The 20,293-nt window shown below is 38.6% G+C and overlaps 1 protein-coding gene across 2 annotated transcripts in view; it reads right to left on the minus strand.

Moving 5' to 3' along the window:
• ATP7A (ATPase copper transporting alpha) overlaps window positions 1-20,293 on the minus strand; it is a 141,648-nt gene that overhangs the window by 49,913 nt on the left and 71,442 nt on the right. For both annotated transcript variants that reach the window (XM_060088083.1, XM_060088084.1), the window contains exons 3-4: window positions 4,032-4,521; window positions 2,775-3,500 (exon numbers count right to left, since the gene is read on the minus strand). In XM_060088083.1, the coding sequence (XP_059944066.1) occupies window positions 2,775-3,500; window positions 4,032-4,521 (1,216 nt within the window). The remainder of the gene's footprint in view (window positions 1-2,774; window positions 3,501-4,031; window positions 4,522-20,293) is intronic.

A 20,293-nucleotide genomic window follows, 5' to 3' on the forward strand; every position in this document is an offset into this window, starting at 1 on the left:
TGTGTATTTGAATATATGTCTCTGTCGACAGAGAAAGAGAATGATAAAACAAATGTGGCAAAATATTAACAACTGTGGAATCTGAGTAAAATTGGTAAACAGGAATTCTTTGTACTATTCTTGTAACTTTTCTGTAAGTTTGAAATTAAAGATAAAAAAGTTACAAAAAAGGAAAAGGAATTTGAGTATTGTGTTTGCTTTAATTGGTTAGTGAAGACAACTTCATATACTATGCCTTTTTAAGAGAATGATGAGATTGATGGTCATGATAAAAAACACCTCCCATTTTTCTCACTACCTCCTTAACATTTATGGCCCACCCAGGACTGGTATAACATGAAGGCGAAATGCACTGATCCCTGTACCTCTAGGAACGCGTCAGAGTGGCAGACTGTGAAGCCTGGATCAGCACTGACACTGGCATTCAGAAAATGGGTAGCCACAATTCTGGTGGCATCTTAAACTCTGACCTCTAGCAGAAACACACAATGCAGTCATTTGTTATCAACCATATATATATATATATATATATATATATATATATTCTTTTTCAGATATATATCATCTTTTTCAGATTCTTTTCCATTATAGGGTATTACAAGATATTGAATATAGTTCCCTGTGCTATACAGGTCCTTGTTGTTTATCTATTTTATATACAGTAGTGTGTATCTGTTAATCCCAAATTCCTAATTTATCTCTCCCCCCCTTTCCCTTTTGGTAGCCATAAGTTTGCTTTCTATGTCTGTGAGTCTGTTTCGGTTTTGTAAATAAGTTCATTTGAATCATATTTTTTTAGATTCCACATATAAGTGATATCATATGATATTTGTCTTTGACTCACTTCACTTAGTATGATAATCTCTAGGTCCATCCATGTTGCTGCAAATGACATTATTTCATTTTTTATGGCTGAGTAGTATTCCAGTGTGTGCGCGTATTCGCGCATGTGTGTGTGTATCTTTTTTAAGGCACAAGAATCTTGGTCTTTTGAGATCTTCTTTATCAAAGTGAGACTTCTAAGTGAGAATATAAAATAGTACAGCCATTTTGGAAAACAGCTTGGCAGTTACTGAAAAAGTTAAACATATTCACCATATGACCTAGAAATTCCACTCCTAGTATATACCCAGGAGAAATAAAAAAATATATTCATGCAAAAACTTGTAACAAATGCTCATCACAACATTATTCATGATAGCCAAGGAGTGGAAACAACCCAAATCTCCATCAACTGATGAATGGAGACAAAATGAGGTATATGCATACAATGGTATACTATTCAGCAGTAAAAAGGAATGAAGTACTGATACATATCATAAACATGGATGAACATTTGTTATCTTGAAAACATTATGCTAAGTTAAAGACGTTAAATACAAAGGGACAGATATTCTGACTCCACTTATATGGTACTTAGAGTTGTCAAATTCATAAAGCCAGAAAACAGAACAGTAGATAAAAGGGGCTGGGCTAGGGTGAGGTGAAGGGGAAATGGGGAGTGACTGCTAATCAGTATGGGGTTTCTTTGGGAGGCTGATAAAAATGTTCTAAAATTACATAATGGTAATGGCTGCAAATTTCTGTGAATATACTAATAACCACTGGATTGTGTACTTTAAAAGGGTGAATTTTATGGTATGTGAACTACATCTTGACTTTAAGAAGTGACAGTTCTATAATTTCTACCATTTGTCATGAACATGAAAATTAAGAATGTTTATATCTCTGGGTCCTTTACCACTGACACTTATCTACCATAATAATTTGAGCATGTGACTAATTTTTTATGCTTCTCAGTTTTAGTGAGCTTGAAAAGAGAACACTGCTATTTGGTATCTTTCATTCTGATCGGAAGAGCAAAGGTTAATGACATTGTCTAGAAATTAGTTATTCAACTTTTCCGTTGTTATTTACAGCAAGAAATTTCATTTAGGGAATTTCCAGTTTAATTCAAGGCGAGGTTCAATTCTAGGTTAAAACAAGTTCACATGGGCAAATTCCATTGGATATACGTCTTTGGTTTTAGTTCAAGGTAAGTGCTGCCAGGAAACAGGAAGACTTTGGGCCAGTTCTAGAGTCAGGTTCATTTGAATGCCTAAATTCAAAACTACAGTTAAAATTCTATTATTTATTTCTACTTTTTAATTTTTAAAATAACATTTGCTTCTCCAATATTATATATACAAAAATGCATACAAACATACATACATCCCTGTCACACACACACAATAAAATTAAAATACATAAGAAAGCAAACTGAAAACAAAATATCACCTTTATCCTACCACTCACAAATAACTACACTCACAAATAACTACTGTTAAAATTTAGTTCATGTCCTACCAGGAATTTTATTCATTCATATACATAAATAACGTATACATGGTATAAATCCTTATACATGTGTTTATAAAATTTTGATCATACTGAACAGCTTTTTTGCTTGCTTTTTTTTTCAGTTAACAAAATATCTCAGACACTTTCCTGTGGCATTAAGTATCTTCAATACCATAATTTTTTATGGCTTCTTAGCATTTCATCATATGTAGGTATCATGCGTTATTTAATGTTTCTAGTTTTTAAATATTATAAATAATTAGGCAAACATCCTTATGCATCTTTGTATACACTGCTGACCACCTCCATATGTCTTAGTTCCAAAAAGTGGAATAGCAGTGCCTATTAATCATTTCTCATTGATAAAAGCCAAAAGAACCAGCAAAGTGTTAATAAAAGAACATTAAAGGAATCAAAGAAAAAAATGATATTACCTGACAAGGAAGCATCAAATCCCATGTCTTCTACTGCTTCTCTCAAGGTTTCTGGAGAGGTTAGTAAAGGATCATACTCAACAGTCCCTTTGCCATTTGCAAGTGATACTCGTATGGATTTTACACCTGCCTTTTTTGATATGACACCCTCAATAGACTGCACACAAGAATTACAAGTCATGCCATCAATGTTTATCACGGTTTCTTGAGTCAGAGGCTGGCTAACTATGTTCAAAGGACTCTTCTGAAGAGATGAGCTGGAGGGAGAGTTTGAAGTACTCTCAATTTCATTTGTACTACTAACTCTATATTGCCCTGGTGATATGGCCTCTATTGCTTTTCTCAGAGTTTCTGGAGTGACTAAACTTGCATTATACTTTACTGTGGCAGATCTATTCTCTAAAGAAACGACTACACTGCTTACATATTGGAGTGCAGATAAAGCACTTTCAATATTTGACACACATGATTTACAGTGCATGCCATCTATGATGAAAACGACTGTTGAATTACTGGTATATGATGGACTCCCTTGCTGTGATCCTTCTGAGGATTTGACTGGTGTGTTCTTTAGACGTTCTATATCAATAGCTCCCAATTTGAGGTACTTGGGCTGTTTTTTGATGAATGCTGGAAAGCCCACAGCTTCAATCTGCTTTTTTATTTCCTCTGCTGTGATAACATGAGGTTGATAAACAACAGTAGCTTCTTGATTGTCCAGGGAAACTAGTTAATAAAAAGGAAAATAATTATTTAGTTCAGTTATTCCTGGGCCACTTCAGAAAACATTCTGTAGACCAAATCAATGCCATACATAATTGTTTCTCTCATTGTTGTCATTATCCTTTCTTAAAATAATTCTGTTCTTTTCAGAAAATGTTAATGATATGGACTAGTAAGAGAGTAAAAGATGTGACCACTACATTTGTGGTCTCCAAGTTTCTGCATGCCTGAATAGAAACATATTAGAAGTCAAGAGGACCCTAGCCATGTTGTGTTAAGAACCCTGAACTTCATGAATCACCACCCTGGCTGCCTTTTATGCTAGTTCAAGATTCACATAACTTTTATTTATAACCATTAACTTTACTAACATTAATGCTGGGAATACACTGTACCTCAGACTTCAATGAAGCAGTAACATTCTAGTCCCAGAGATTAAAAACCCATGCTTAAGAAAAATGCAAAAGTTTAAAAGGCCAAAACAGAAAACTAAGCCTTGCAAAGCAATCAAACAAATAACATCAGGCATACTACCTTTAATTCGCTGAACACCTTGCAGTTTCCCAATTTTTCCTTCAATGGTGCTAGTACATGAATGGCAGGTCATCCCTTCCACCTTCATCTTCAGCATGACTTCGCCTGCTTGAGCCATACTGAAATCTTCGCAAATTCCTGACGTTTTCTCAAGAGTTCCTGTATCTAAACTGAGAGCCGGAACCAGCTCTACTATCTGACTGGCATTCACTATAGAAGGGATTATTATCACCACTGCAGTTCTCTGCTGAGGGGAAATTTTAATGTCTGTCACGCCCTTCGTCTTGAGCAATGTGCTTTGGATATGCTCCCATGGCGGAGCCAGTGAAGCAGTAACAGTCAGAAACACGGTCTCAGTTAAAACAGGGAGCGGCTTAGGATTGTGCAGAACAGCATCAAAGCCCATGTCATCAATGGCTTCCTGTAGGGTCTTTGGAGTCTGCAGTTTAGGGTCATAAATAATGGTTGCATTTTTTTCTTCCAGTGAAACCTTTCAGAAGGAAATTTCAGAAGTCAGTTTAATTAAATTACATGACATGGAACTTAAAAATATCAATGATTTCACCACCGTCGAGAATGAAACAAAGAGATAGAAAAGATGAAAAGGCAGAGGGCTATTTACCAGATGAAGGAACAAGATAAAACCCCAGAAAAACAACTAAATGAAGTGGAGATACGCAACCTTCTAGAAAAAGAATTCAGAATAATGATAGTGAAGATGATCCAGGGCCTCGAAAAAGAATGGAGGCAAAGGTCGAGAAGATGCAAGAAGTGTTTAACAAAGACCTAGAAGAATTAAAGAACAAACAGAGATGAACAATACAATAACTGAAATGAAAAATACACTAGAAGGAATCAATAGCAGAATAACTGAGGCAGAAAAATGGATAAGTGACCTGGAAGACAGAAGGGTGGAATTCACTGCTGCAGAACAAAATAAAGAAAAAAGAATAAAAAGAAATGAAGACAGCCTAAGAGACCTCTGGGATGACATTAAGCGCAACAACATTTGCATTATATGGGTCCCAGAAGGAGAAGAGAGAGAGAAAGGACCCAAGAAAATATTTGAAGAAATTATAGTCAAAAACATTCCTAACATGGGAAAGGAAATAGCCACCCAAGTCCAGGAAGCACAGTAAGTCCCATACAGGATAAACCCAAAGAGAAACACGCCGAGACACACAGTAATCAAACTAACAAAAATTAACGATAAAGAAAAATTATTGAAAGCAGCAAGGGGAAAATGACAAATAACATACAAGGGAATTCCCATAAGGTTAACAGCTGATTTCTCAGCAGAAACTCTACAAGCCAGAAGGGAGTGGCATGATATACTTAAAGTGATGAAAGGGAAAAACCTACAACCAAGATTACTCTACCCAGCAAGGATCTCATTCAGATTCGATAGAAAAATCAAAAGCTTTACAGACAAGCAAAAGCTAAGAGAATTCAGCACCACCAAACCAGCTCTACAACAAAGGCTAAAGGAACTTCTCGAAGTGGGAAACACAAGAGAAGAAAAGGACCTACAAAAACAAACCCAAAACAATTAAGAAAAAGGTAATAAGAACATACATATTGATAATTACCTTAAATGTGAATGAATTAAATGCTCCAACCAAAAGACACAGGCTTGTTGAATGGATACAAAAACAAGATCCATATATATGCTGTCTACAAGAGACCCACATCAGACCTAGGGACACATACAGACTGAAAGTGAGGGGATGGAAAAAGATATTCCATGCAAATGGAAATAAAAAGAAAGCTGGAGTAGCAATACTCATATCAGATAAAATAGACTTTAAAATAGAGAATGTTACAAGAAACAAGGAAGGACACTACAAAATGATCAAGGGATCAATCCAAGAAGAAGATATAACAATTATAAATATATGTGCACCCAACATAGGAGCACCTCAATACATAAGGCAACTGCTAACAGCTATAAAAGAGGAAATCAACAGTGACACAATAATAGTGGGGACTTTAACACCTCACTTACACCAATGGACAGATCATCCAAACAGAAAATTAATAAGGAAACACAAGCTTTAAATGACACAGTAGACCAGATAGATTTAATTGATATTTATAGGACATTCCATCCAAAAACAGCAGATTACACGTTCTTCTCAAGTGCGCACGGAACATTCTCCAGGATTGATCACATCTTGGGTCACAAATCAAGCCTCAGTAAATTTAAGAAAATTGAAATCATATTAAGCATCTTTTCTGACCAGAACGCTATGAGATTAGAAATCAATTACAGGGAAAAAAACGTTAAAAATACAAACACATGGAGGTTAAATAATACATTACTAAATAACCAAGAGATCACTGAAGAAATGAAAGAGGAAATCAAAAAATACCTAGAGACAAATGACAATGAAAACACGACAATCCAAAACCTATGGGCTGCAGCAAAAGCAGTTCTAAGAGGGAAGTTTATAGCTCTACAAGCCTACCTCAAGAAACAAGAAAAATCTAAAATAACCAATCTAACCTTACACCTAAAGGAAGTAGAGAAAGAAGAACAAACAAAACCCAAAGTTAGCAGAAGGAACGAAATCATAAAGATCAGAGCAGAAATAAATGAAATAGAAAGAAAGAAAACAATAGCAAAGATCAATAAAACTCAAAGCTGGCTCTTTGAGAAGATAAACAAAATTGATAAACCATTAGCCAGACTCATCAAGAAAAAGAGGGAGAGGACTCAAATCAATAAAATTAGAAATGAAAAAGGAAAAGTTACAACAGACAGTGAAGAAATACAAAGCATCCTAAGAGACTACTACAAGCAACTCTATGCCAATAAAATGTACAACCTGGAAGAAATGGACAAATTCTTAGAAAGGTATAACCTTCCAAGACTGAACCAGGAAGAAAGAGAAAATATGAACAGGCCAATCACAAGTAACGAATTTGAAACTGTAATTAAAAATCTTTCCAACAAACAAAAGTGCAGGACCAGATAGCTACATGGGTGAATTCTATCAAACATTTAGAGAAGAGCTAACACCCATCCTTCTCAAACTCTTCCAAAAATGTGCAGAGGAAGGAACACTCCCAAACTCATTCTATGAGGCCACTATCACCCTATACCAAAACCAGACATAGATACTACAGAAAAAGAAAATTACAGACCAATATCACTGATGAATATAGATGCAAACATCCTCAACAAAATACTAGCAAACAGAATCCAACAACACATTAAAAGGATCATACACCATGATCAAGTGGGATTTATCTCAGGGATGCAAGGATTCTTCAATATACGCAAATCAATCAATGTGATACACCATATTAACAAACTGAAGAATAAAAACCGTATTAAAAAAAAAAGAATGGGGCTTCCCTGGTGGCACAGTGGTTGAGAGTCCACCTGCCGATGCAGGAGACACGGGTTCGTGTCCCGGTCCAGGAAGATCCCACATGCCGCGGAGTGGCTAGGCCCATGAGCCATGGCTGCTGAGCCTGCGCGTCCAGAGCCTGTGCTCCACAACGGGAGAGGCCACAACAGTGAGAGGTCCGCGTACCGCAAAAAAAAAAAAAAGAATGAAACAAATAATTCAAATGGAGGTTCTCTAATAGTTCTCATCTTTACTATTCCCTTTGGAAAGAAACACAAATTGTCTTGTGTACCTACGGGAATGGTAAAGCTCTATGTAGGCATACGTGACTCAGGTACTGATCAGGCATTTGAAGCGTACATAGACAAAACGTGCCCTAGAATTTCATAACAGAGAACAAACTACTCTTTCTTCCGTCCCCTTTCACAAATTATTCCAACACTCCACACTCTACCAATTCAAAAGTTAATATAGGAAACAGGATCAACTACAGAAAACAAATTTGATATGAAGTTTAAAATTTTAAAATGTTCAATTAAGACAACTTTGTTGGCAAGAAAAGGTATAAACATGCTGGCAACATTCATTGGATTTTGCAGCAAATATTTCTATAACCTTCTAAGTCACTACAGTCTAGTATTATTTTTGTTCAGAATAAGAACATCTTTATTGTTCTGCCTGATTTGTTTATAAAAACAATGATTGTATTCTTTTTTTAATAGTTTTTTTATTTTTTTAGATGTTGGGGGTAGGAGTTTATTAATTAATTTATTTTTGCCGTCTTGGGTCTTCGTTTCTGTTCGAGGGCTTTCTCTAGTTGTGGCAAGCGGGGGCCACTCTTCATCGTGGTGCGCAGGCCTCTATCATGGCCTCTCTTGTTGCGGAGCACAGGCTCCAGACGCGCAGGCTCAGTAGTTGTGGCTCACGGGTCTAGCTGCTCCGCGGCATATGGGATCCTCCCAGACCCGGGCTCGAACCCATGTCCCCTGCATTAGCAGGCAGATTCTCAACCACTGCACCACCAGGGAAGCCCAATGATTGTATTCTTAAAGCACAGCAACTGTATATAAATTTAACTACTACTGGGATATCTTACCCTGCATCTCTTTTGCTAACAGGTTACAAAGATTTATGAAGTAGTCACACACACACACACAAAACTGGATGGGGAGTCAGAAGGTTTGAGTTCCAGTGTCAATTCTCCACTTATTAGTCAACCACACTCATTAGTTCTACCATCTGAAAAATGAAGAAATGTGCCCTATCATCTTCCAGGGTTGTTATAAGGATCATATGAGTAAATAGACATTAAAGTAGTTCTTTGCAGCAGCAAGTCATATAAAAGTAAACACTGAACAATGAATATTTATCAAGCATTTATTTATTTATTTTTGGCTGCATTGGGTCTTCGTTGCTGCGTGCGTGTTTTCTCTAGTTGCAGCAAGCGGGGGCTACTCTTTCTTGTGATGCGCGGGCTTCTCACTGCGGTGGCTTCTCTTGTTGCAGAGCACAGGCTCTAGGTGCAAGGGTTTCAGTAGTTGTGGCATGCAGGCTCAGTAGTTGTGGCTCACAGGCTCTAGGGCACAGGCTCAGTAGTTGTGGAGCATGGGCTTAGTTGCTCTGCGGCATGTGGGATCTTCCCGGACCAGGGATCAAACCCGAGTCCCCTGCACTGGCAGGCAGATTCTTAACCACTGCGCCACCAGGTAAGTCCCTAACAAGCACTTATTATATGTACCAGGAACTGAGATTCTCATGATACATAGCTGATCATGACACAGTCACAGGGAGAAATACTAGAACAGAGGACAGAGAAAATGGACACCCATCCATCCCTGGGAATATGTGTCAAAAAAGGCTTCTTAGAGGAGATAATACCTGAATGTTAAAGGAAAAACAGAAATCAGCAAGGATACATGAAGCAGGGAATTTATGACAAATGGAAACATAAAAGTAGAGAAAGATGACAGGCTGCAGAATTAGGCAACTGCTTTATTTTGGGGCCTCTTGTATGCCAATAATAGTCTGTAATTTATCCTGTAGGTAATAGAGAGCCATGGAAAAGTTAAGCAGGGGAATGACATAGTTATATTTGCATTTAGTGAAGAATCATTTTGGAGTGACGTGAGTGATGGAACTGTGCTGTCCTGGTTGTGGGCGTAGTTATAAGAATCTATACATGTGTTAAAATTTACCAAACCTAAAACCAAACAAACAAAACTAATAGAACTATATACCAAAAAGAAGTCAATTTTTTGGTATAATTTTAAAAACAAAAAAATTCAGAGATTAAAAATTCAGTTCCTCAATTGCATTAGCCACATTTCTAGTGTTCAGTGGCCAATGTAGCTGCCATATGCTACAGAGTAGATACAGAACATTTTCATCATTACAGAATATTCCATTGGACAGTACTGCTCTATGTACTACTATACTTTTTCTGATAAAGTGCCAAACTTTTAAAAAAGGGAAGGGGATTTTTTTCCCTTTATGTTTAAATACATTGTATCTGGTATCTTTTAAACAAGACCTGGTTTTGAGCTTATCCTACCCTCACAATTTCAATTTACCAACATACGCAATGAGAAACAGTACTTTTTTTTTAACATCTTTATTGGAGTATAATTGCTTTAAGTTGTTGTGTTAGTTTCTGCTTTATAACAAAGTGAATCAGCTATACATATACATATATCCCCATATCTCCTCCCTCTTGCATCTCCCTCCCACCCTCCCTACCCCACCCCTCTAGGTGCTCACAAAGCACGGAGCTGATGCTATGCTGTGCTATGTGGCTGCTTCCCACTAGCTATGAGAAACTGTTCTTAAAGCTGATTTTTAAAGCAAAAATCACTTTGTCAGTACATGGTTTGCTATACTTTCTACTGCTATAGCCTGTTTCCATTTATAAAAAACATAAAAAAATAAGAAAACTATGTATATAAAATACTACACAAAAAAGTTGTATTATCCTATGTTGTTTTCATGCTGCAAACCAGAAAACACTTCCTTATTTAGTAGCTTCCATTTGTGTGTTTTAAAGCTGGATCCACCACACCTAGCACAAAAATGTTCCCCTTTGGGACAACAGCACTCAACTTTTCCTCTGAATGTTAGATATCAAAGAGACTTCTCAAGCCTAAGGTCTCAAAGGAAACAAAAACAGGCAGCATCTTTGTTTCTTTTAAGAGGAAATTCACATAGTGATTATCACAATACTGTTCTGGATGCCAAATCCTTGGGCAGGAAGCTAACATAGCATTTATTTATTTAGCAAATATTTACTGAGTACCTATTATGTTCCCAGCACCGTGCTAGCTTGCTAGGGATCCAATGGTGAGCAAAAGCAGGCACAGACTCCGTAGAGCCAGAAATTGCTAGCAGCAGTCTGTCTGATTCTGGGTCTGTGCCACTCTCCTTTCACATGATCCCCACCAATGTAAATCACCTTCGCCTATTCCCCAGAGTGCTCAAAAGTTTCAACAGCTTCTCTTTCTCCGAATATTTCATTAGGAATCAATGTTGTTGTTTTGGTTTTTTTTCCCAGAGAAACTATTTTTCTATTTTTCTGAAAATAAACATCTAACAGTCTACAAGTTATGAATGTGGCTCCTATGAAGGACTCAAGATGGAGGACTGTTCACTATATTTAGATGAAGGTAGGAGTTGAAGAGAACAAATCAAACGTACTCTGTGGCCTCAATAGCATTAACAGTGGTGTAAAGGGTGCTAATTGTCCATAGGAATTGTAAAGATCCATTATTTTAATGGAGCTCTTTGTCTACTGAAATGTCTAAACCTTGCAAGTCAAGCACCGTATACTTTATCTGCATGTGTTTTCTGTATACTTTTATAATTAGAGATTATAAAAACTGATCCAATTTCCTATCTGAAGGCTAGGAAATTGAATAAATTGCCCAAGAAACCCAGCAAGAAAACGAAAGAGCTAGGATTCAAACGTAGGTCGATTTAACTCCAAAGTCCATGTTCTTTCCATCTATAAATGGTGAGGCTAGATGATCTTCAATTTCCTTGAAAAACTAAAATTCTATGCCTGTCATTTGAGCAATGTGTGACATAAATAAAAACACCTGAGAAGTATGAAATATTTCTAGTGTGTGAACCAAATTTTAGTTCTATGTTTACTTTTCCCCCACACATTTCATATCTACTCCCATACCAGTTTAAATCAAAAATAATTTAGAGAATATATTTCTTTGGGTTTTTAGCAGGATTTGACAATTACTACATTCTAACATTTCCCCATTTTCAAAAGCCATTTTGGGAAAGGTCCTTTGCTAAAGTTTCAGCACACTGAAATTCCTTTTTATCCTCCCAGGAATTAATTTATATGTCATCATAAATTCAGATTAGCATGCTACTCAGCCAGTGGGGGAGTTTAAAAGCCCACTTCAAAGGGTTTAAAGCCCACTTTCTAACAGTTTCATAACAACTCAACATAGAGTGATTCAGAGGTTTTTGAGAGCTTGAAAGGATTCTGTCATTTTTCAGACTAAAGTCAGAAAAGTAAAATGATTTACAATAATCTTGACTTTCTAATATGTTTGATTCTCCTCCCACATTATATTTTTGACAACTAAAAACTATATAAAATACATAATAGGAATCTTCTTTATATTACATATGTCTGAATACAAATTCTATTATTGTTTGTTGAAAAAATAATGTATATATATTAACACTCTATTTTGATGCTTCAATATAGCATACTGAAAATTAAAGTAAGATAAGAGTAAGCCATCAAGTTCTATTAATATTTATCCTATTTGACCAACCTAAATAAAGGTTACCACTTAAAATTATTAAATCAATGTATGAAGTAGCAAAAGACAATTCTTAAGAGACTAAGAAAATAGCCCAAAACCAATCTAAAAATTTAAAAGCCAAATGCTTTAAAATGTAAAAGATGTGGAGATTTTGTTAGTTTAAGTTGTAGCATAGTTTTTCTGTAAACTGAGTGCTTTGTCAGAATTTTCATTGCTAATATAATTTTATTTTGCTTCAAAAATTATACAGCTGGGACTTCCCCAGTGGTCCAGTGGGTAAGACTCCTCGCTCCCAATGCAGGGGGTCCAGGTTCGATCCCTGGTCAGGGAACTAGATCCCGCATGCATGCCGCAACTAAAAATCCTGCGTGCTGAAACTAAGACCTGGCGCAGCCAAAATAAATAAATAAATATTATTTTTAAAGAAATTAAATTATACAACCAATGCATGATTATTCATTATAACAATTTAAATACAAAGAAAGGAACTAGTGAAAGTCCCTCTTTACATCATTCCTCCACTGCTAGTTTTTACCTGGGATTGGACATTTCTTTGATCCTTGGGATAAAGTTCAACTAAATCAGAAACCTAAGCCTCGGGGAGCGGAGGAAGATGGCGGAAGAGTAAGACGCGGAGATCACCTTCCTCCCCACAGATACATCAGAAATTCATCTACACGTGGAACAACTCCTACAGAACACCTACAGAACGCTGACAGAAGACCTCAGACCCCCCAAAAGGCAAGAAACTCCCCACATACCTGGGTAGGACAAAAGAAAAAAGAATAAACAGAGACAAAAGGATAGGGAAGGGACCTGCAACAGTGGGAGGGAGCCGTGAAGGAGGAAAGGTTTCCACACACTAGAAGCCCCTTCGCGGGTGGAGACTGCAGGTGGCGGAGGGGGAAAGCTTCGGAGTAGCGGAGGAGAGCACAGCAACAGGGGTGTGGAGGGCAAAGCGGAGAGATTCTGGCACAGAGGATCGGTGCCCTCAGGCACACACCAGCCCGAGAGGCTTGTCTGCTCAGCCGCCGGGGCGGGCGGGGCTGGGAGCTGAGGCTCCGGTATCGGGTTTCAGTCGGAGCACAGGGAGAGGACTGGGGCTGGCGGCAGGAAGAGAGCCTGAAGGGGTTAGTGCACCACGGCTAGCCCGGAGGGAGTCCGGGGAAAAAGTCTGGAGCTGCCGAAGAGGCAAGAGACTTTTGCTTCCCTATTGTTCCCTGGTGCGCGAGGAGAGGGCATTAAGAGCGCTACTTAAAGAAGCTCCAGAGACGGGCGTGAGCCGCAGCTAAAGGCGCGGACCCCGGAGATGGGCGTGGGACACTGGGGCTGCTGCTGCCGCTGCCACAAGGCCTGTGTGCGAGCGCAGGTCACTGTGCACCCCGCCTTCCGGGGAGCCTGTGCAGCCCGCCACTGCCGGGGTCCCGGGACCCAGGGATGGCTTCCCCGGAAGAGCGAACGGAGCGCCTCGGGCTGGTGCAACGTCACGCCGGCCTCTGTCGCTGCAGGCCCGCCCCGCACTGCGTGCCCCTCCCTCCCCTCTGCCTGAGTGAGCCAGACCCCGCGAATCAGCGTTTCCTTTAAACACATCCAGTCTGAGTGAAGAACGGACGCCCTCCGGCGACCTACGCGCAGAGGCGGGGCCAGGTCCAGGGCTGAGACCCGGGAGCTGTGAGAGCAGAGACAGGGAAATCTCTCTGTGCAGCCTCGGAGGCAGCGGATTAAAGCTCCACGGTCCACTTGATGTGCCCTGCGTCTGTGGAGTGCATGAATGGACAGTGAATCATCCCAAATTGAGGCGGTGGACTTTGAGGACAAGATTTAAGACTTTTTCCACTTTTCCTTTTTACAAGGAATTATCCCAAGTTAAGGAGGTGGACTTTGAGGACAAGATTTCAGAATTTTTCCCCTTTTCCTCTTTTTACAATGAATTATCCCAAATTGAGGAGGAGGACTTTGAGAGCAAGATTTTCGATTTTCCCCCCTGCTCTCTTTTTGTGAATGTGTATGCTTCTGTGTGAGATTTTCTCTGTATAGCTTTGCTTCCACCATATGTCCCAGGGTTCTATTTGTCCGTTTTTTTTCAATAATTACTTTTTAATTTTAATAACGCTACTATATTTTATACTTTATTCTATTTTACTTTACCTGCTCTTTCTTTTTTTCCTACCTTCCCTTCCTCCCTCCCTCCCTCCGCCCCTCCTTTCTTTCTTTCTTTCCTTCCTCCCTCCCACCCTCCCTTCTTCCTTTAACTCTTTTTCTTTCCTCCCTCCCTCCCTCCCTCCCACCCGTCTTCCTTTCACTCTTCCTTTTTCTTTCCTTCCTCCCTCCCTCCCTCCCTTCTGCCTTTCACTCTTTCTTTTGCTTTCCTTCCTCCCTCCCTCCCTCCTTTCTTTCTTACTTTCCATCCTTCCTCCCTCCCTCTCTCCTTTCTTTCTTTCTTTCTTCCTTCCTTTCTTTCCTGCTTCCTTTTTTCTCTCTCTCTTTCTTTCTTTTACTAATTCTTTCTTTCTACTTTTTCTCCCTTTTATTCTGAGCCGAGTAGATGAAAGGCTCTTGGTGCTGCAGCCAGGAGTCAGTGCTGTGCCTCTAAAGTGGGAGAGCCAACTTCAGGACACGGGTCCACAAGAGACCTCCCAGCTCCACATAATATCAAGTGGCGAAAATCTCCCAGAGATCTCCATCTCAACACCAGCACCCAGCTTCAGTCAACGACCAGCAAGCTACAGTGCTGGCCACCCTATGCCAAGCAACTAGCAAGACAGGAACACAACCCCACCCATTAGCAGAGAGGCTGCCTAAAAACATAATAAGGCCACAGGCACCCCAAAACACACCACCAGACGAGGACCTGTCCACCAGAAAGACAAGATCGAGCCTCAACCACCAGAACGCAGGCACTAGTCCCCCCCACCAGGAAGCCTACACAACCTACTGAAACAACCTTAGCCACTGGGGACAGACACCAAAAATAACGGGAACTAGGAATCTGCAGCCTGCAAAAAGGAGACCCCAAACAAGGAAAGATAAGAAAAATGAGAAGACAGAAAAACACACAGCAGGAGAAGGAGCAAGATAAAAACCTACCAGACGTAACAAATGAAGAGGTAATAGGCAGTCTACCTGAAAAAGAATTCAGAATAATGATGGTAAAGATGATCCAAAATCTTGGAAATAGAATAGACAAAATGCAAGAAACAGTTAACAAGGACCTAGAAGAACTAAAGATGAATCAAGCATCGATTAAAAACACAATACATGAAATAAAAAATACTCTAGATGGGATCAATAGCAGAATAACTGAGGCAGAAGAACGGATAAGTGAGGTGGAAGATAAAATAGTGGAAATAACTGATGCAGAGCAAAATAAAGAAAAAAGAATGAAAAGAACAGAGGACAGTCTCAGAGACCTCTGGGACAACATTAAACGCACCAACATTCGAATTATAGGGGTTCCAGAAGAAGAAGAGAAAAAGAAAGGGACTGAGAAAATATTTGAAGAGATTATAGTTGAAAACTTCCCTAATATGGGAAAGGAAATAGTTAATCAAGTCCAGGAGGCACAGAGAGTCCCATACAGAATAAATCCAAGGAGAAATACGCCAAGACACATATTAATCAAACTGTCAAAAATTAAACACAAAGAAATCATATTAAAAGCAGCAAGGGAAAAACAACAAATAACACACAAGGGAATCCCCATCAGGATAACAGCTGATCTCTCAGCAGAAACTCTACAAGCCAGAAGGGAGTGGCAGGACACAATTAAAGTGATGAAGGAAAAAAACCTGCAACCAAGATTACTCTACCCAGCAAGGATCTCATTCAGAATTGATGGAGAAATTAAAACCTTTACAGACAAGCAAAAGCTGAGAGAGTTCAGCACCACCAAACCAGCTTTACAACAAATGCTAAAGGAACTGCTCTAGGCAAGAAACACAGCAGAAGGAAAATACCTACAATAACGAACCCAAAACAATTAAGGAAATGGGAATAGGAACATACATATCAATAATTACCTTAAATGGAAATGGACTAAATGCTCCCACCAAAAGACACAGATTGGCTGAGTGGATACAAAAACAAGACCCATATATATGCTGTCTACAAGAGACCCACTTCAGACCTAGAGACACATACAGATTGAAAGTAAGGGGATGGAAAAAGATATTTCATGCAAATGGAAACCAAAAGAAAGCTGGAGTAGCAATTCTCATATCAGACAAAATAGACTTTAAAATAAAGACCACTAGAAGAGACAAAGAAGGACACTACATAATGATCAAGGGATCGATCCAAGAAGAAGATATAACAATTGTAAATATTTATGCACCCAACATAGGAGCACCTCAATACATAAGGCAAATACTAACAGCCATAAAAGGAGAAATCGACAGTAACACAATCATAGTAGGGGACTTTAACACGCCACTTTCACCAATGGACAGATCATCCAAAATGAAAATAAATAAGGAAACACAAGCTTTCAATGATACATTAAACAAGATGGACTTAATTGATATTTATAGGACATTCCATCCAAAAACAACAGAATACACATTTTTCTCAAGTGCTCATGGAACATTCTGCAGGATAGATCATATCTTGGGTCACAAATCAAGCCTTGGTAAATTTAAGAAAATTGAAATTGTATCAAGTATCTTTTCCAACCACAATGCTATGAGACTAGACATCAATTACAGGAAAGATCTGTAAAAAATACAAAGACATGGAGGCTCAACAATACACTACTCAATAACGAAGTGATCACCGAAGAAATCAAAGAGGAAATAAAAAAATACCTAGAAACAAATGACAATGGAGACACGACGACCCAAAACCTATGGGACGCAGCAAAAGCAGTTTTAAGGGGGAAGTTTATAGCAATACAATCCCACCATAAGAAACAGGAAACGTCTCAAGTAAACAACCTGACCCTGCACCTAAAGCAATTAGAGAAAGAAGAACAAAGCCCCCCAAAGTTAGCAGAAGGAAAGAAATCATACAGATCACATCAGAAATAAATGAAAAAGAAATGAAGGAAACGATAGCAAAGATCAATAAAACTAAAAGCTGGTTCTTTGAGAAGATAAACAAAATTGACAAACCATTAGCCAGACTCATCAAGAAAAAAAGGGAGGAGACTCAAATCAATAGAATTAGAAATGAAAAAGGAGAAGTAACAACTGACACTGCAGAAATACAAAAGATCATGAGAGATTACTACAAGCAACTCTATGCCAATAAAATGGACAACCTGGAAGAAATGGACAAATTCTTAGAAATGCACAACCTGCCAAGACTGAATCAGGAAGAAATAGAAAATATGAACAGACCAATCACAAGCACTGAAATTGAAACTGTGATTAAAAATCTTCCAACAAACAAAAGCCCAGGACCAGATGGCTTCACAGGCGAATTCTATCAAACATTTAGAGAAGAGCTAACACCTATCCTTCTCAAACTCTTCCAAAATATACCAGAGGGAGGAGCACTCCCAAACTCATTCTACGAGGCCACCATCACCTTGATACCAAAACCAGGCAAGGATGTCACAAAGAAAGAAAACTACAGGCCAATATCATTGATGAACATAAGATGCAAAAATCCTCAACAAAATACTAGCAAACAGAATCCAACAGCACATTAAAAGCATCATACACCATGATCAAGTGGGGTTTATTCCAGGAATGCAAGGATTCTTCAATATACGCAAATCAATCAATGTGATACACCATATTAACAAATTGAAGGAGAAAAATCATATGATCATCTCAATAGATGCAGAGAAAGCTTTCGACAAAATTCAACACCCATTTATGATAAAAACCCTGCAGAAAGTAGGCACAGAGGGAACTTTCCTCAACATAATAAAGGCCGTATATGACAAACCCACAGCCAACATCGTCCTCAATGGTGAAAAATTGAAACCATTTCCACTAACATCAGGAACAAGAGAAGGCTGCCCACTCTCACCACTCTTATTCAACTTAGTTTTGGAAGTTTTAGCCACAGCAATCAGAGAAGAAAAGGAAATAAAAGGAATCCAAATTGGAAAAGAAGAAGTAAAGCTGTCACTGTTTGCAGATGACATGATACTATACATAGAGAATGCTAAAGATGCTACCAAAAAACTACTAGAGCTAATCAATGAATTTGGTAAAGTAGCAGGATACAAAATTAATGCACAGAAATCTCTGGCATTCCTGTACACTAATGATGAAAAATCTGAAAATGAAATCAAGAAAACACTCCCATTTACCATTGCAACAAAAAGAATAAAATATCGAGGAATAAACCTACCTAAGGAGACAAAAGACCTGTATGCAGAAAATTATAAGACACTGTTGAAAAAAGTTAAAGATGATACAAATAGATGGAGAGATATACCATGCTCCTGGATTGGAAGAATCAGTATTGTGAAAATGACTCTACTACCCAAAGCAATCTACAGATTCAATGCAATCCCTATCAAACTACCACTGGCATTTTTCACAGAACTAGAACAAAAAATTTCAAAATTTGTTTGGAGAAACAAAAGACCCCGAATAGCCAAAGCAATCTTGAGAACGAAAAACGGAGTTGGAGGAATCAGGCTCCCTGACTTCAGACTATACGACAAAGCTACAGTAATCAAGACAGTGTGGTACTGGCACAAAAACAGAAAGATAGATCAATGGAACAGGATAGAAAGCCCAGAGATAAACCCACGCACATATGGTCAACTTATCTTTGATAAAGCAGGCAGGAATGTACAGTGGAGAAAGAACAGCCTCTTCAATAAATGGTGCTGGGAAAACTGGACAGGGACATGTAAAAGTTTGAGATTAGATTACTCCCTAACACCATACACAAAAATAAGCTCAAAATGGATTAAAGACCTAAATGTAAGGCCAGAAACTATCAAACTCTTACAGGAAAACATAGGCAGAACACTCTATGACATAAATCACAGCAAGATCCTTTTGGACCCACCTCCTAGAGAAATGGAAATAAAAACAAAGATAAACACATGGGACCTAATGAAACTTCAAAGCTTTTGCACAGCTAAGGAAACCATAAACAAGACCAAAAGACAACCCTCAGAATGGGAGAAAATATTTGCAAATGAAGCAACTGACAAAGGATTAATCTCCAAAATTTACAAGCAGCTCATGCAGCTCAATAGCAAAAAAACAAACAACCCAATCCAAAAATGGGCAGAAGACTTAAATAGGTATTTCTCCAAAGAAGATATACAGACTGCCAACAAACACATGAAAGAATGCTCAACATCATTAATCATTAGAGAAATGCAAATCAAAACTACAATGAGATATCATCTCACACCAGTCAGAATGGCCATCATCAAAAAATCTAGAAACAATAAATGCTGGAGAGGGTGTGGAGAAAAGGGAACACTCTTGCACTGCTGGTGGGAATGTGAATTGGTACAGCCACTATGGAGAACAGTATGGAGGTTCCTTAAAAAACTAAAAATAGAACTACCATATGACCCAGCAATCCCACTACTAGGCATATACCCTGAGAAAACCCTAATTCAAAAAGAGACATGTACCAAAATGTTCATTGCAGCTCTATTCACAATAGCCCGGAGATGGAAACAACCTAAGTGTCCATCATCGGATGAATGGATGAAGAATATGTGGCACATATATACAATGGAATATTACTCAGCCATAAAAAGAAATGAAATTGAGCTATTTGTAATGAGGTGGATGGACGTAGAGTCTGTCATACAGAGTGAAGTATGTCAGAAAGAGAAAGACAAATACCGTATGCTAACACATATATATGGAATATAAGAAAAAAAATGTCATGAAGAACCTAGGGGTAAAACGGGAATAAAGACACAGACCTACTTGAGAATGGACTTGAGGATATGGGGAGGCAGAAGGGTAAGATGTGACAAAGCGAAAGAGAGGCATGGACATATATATACACTACCAAACGTAAAATAGCTAGCTAGTGGGAAGCAGCCGCAGAGCACAGGGAGATCAGCTCCGTCCTTTGTGACCGCCTGGAGGGGTGGGATGGAGGGAGACGCAGGAGGGAAGGGATGTGGGAACAGATGTATATGTATGACTGATTCACTTTGTTATAAAGCAGAAACTAATAAAAA

Source organism: Mesoplodon densirostris, chromosome X (genome assembly GCF_025265405.1).
Source record: "Mesoplodon densirostris isolate mMesDen1 chromosome X, mMesDen1 primary haplotype, whole genome shotgun sequence".
In the NCBI taxonomy this organism is placed as follows: domain Eukaryota; kingdom Metazoa; phylum Chordata; class Mammalia; order Artiodactyla; family Ziphiidae; genus Mesoplodon; species Mesoplodon densirostris.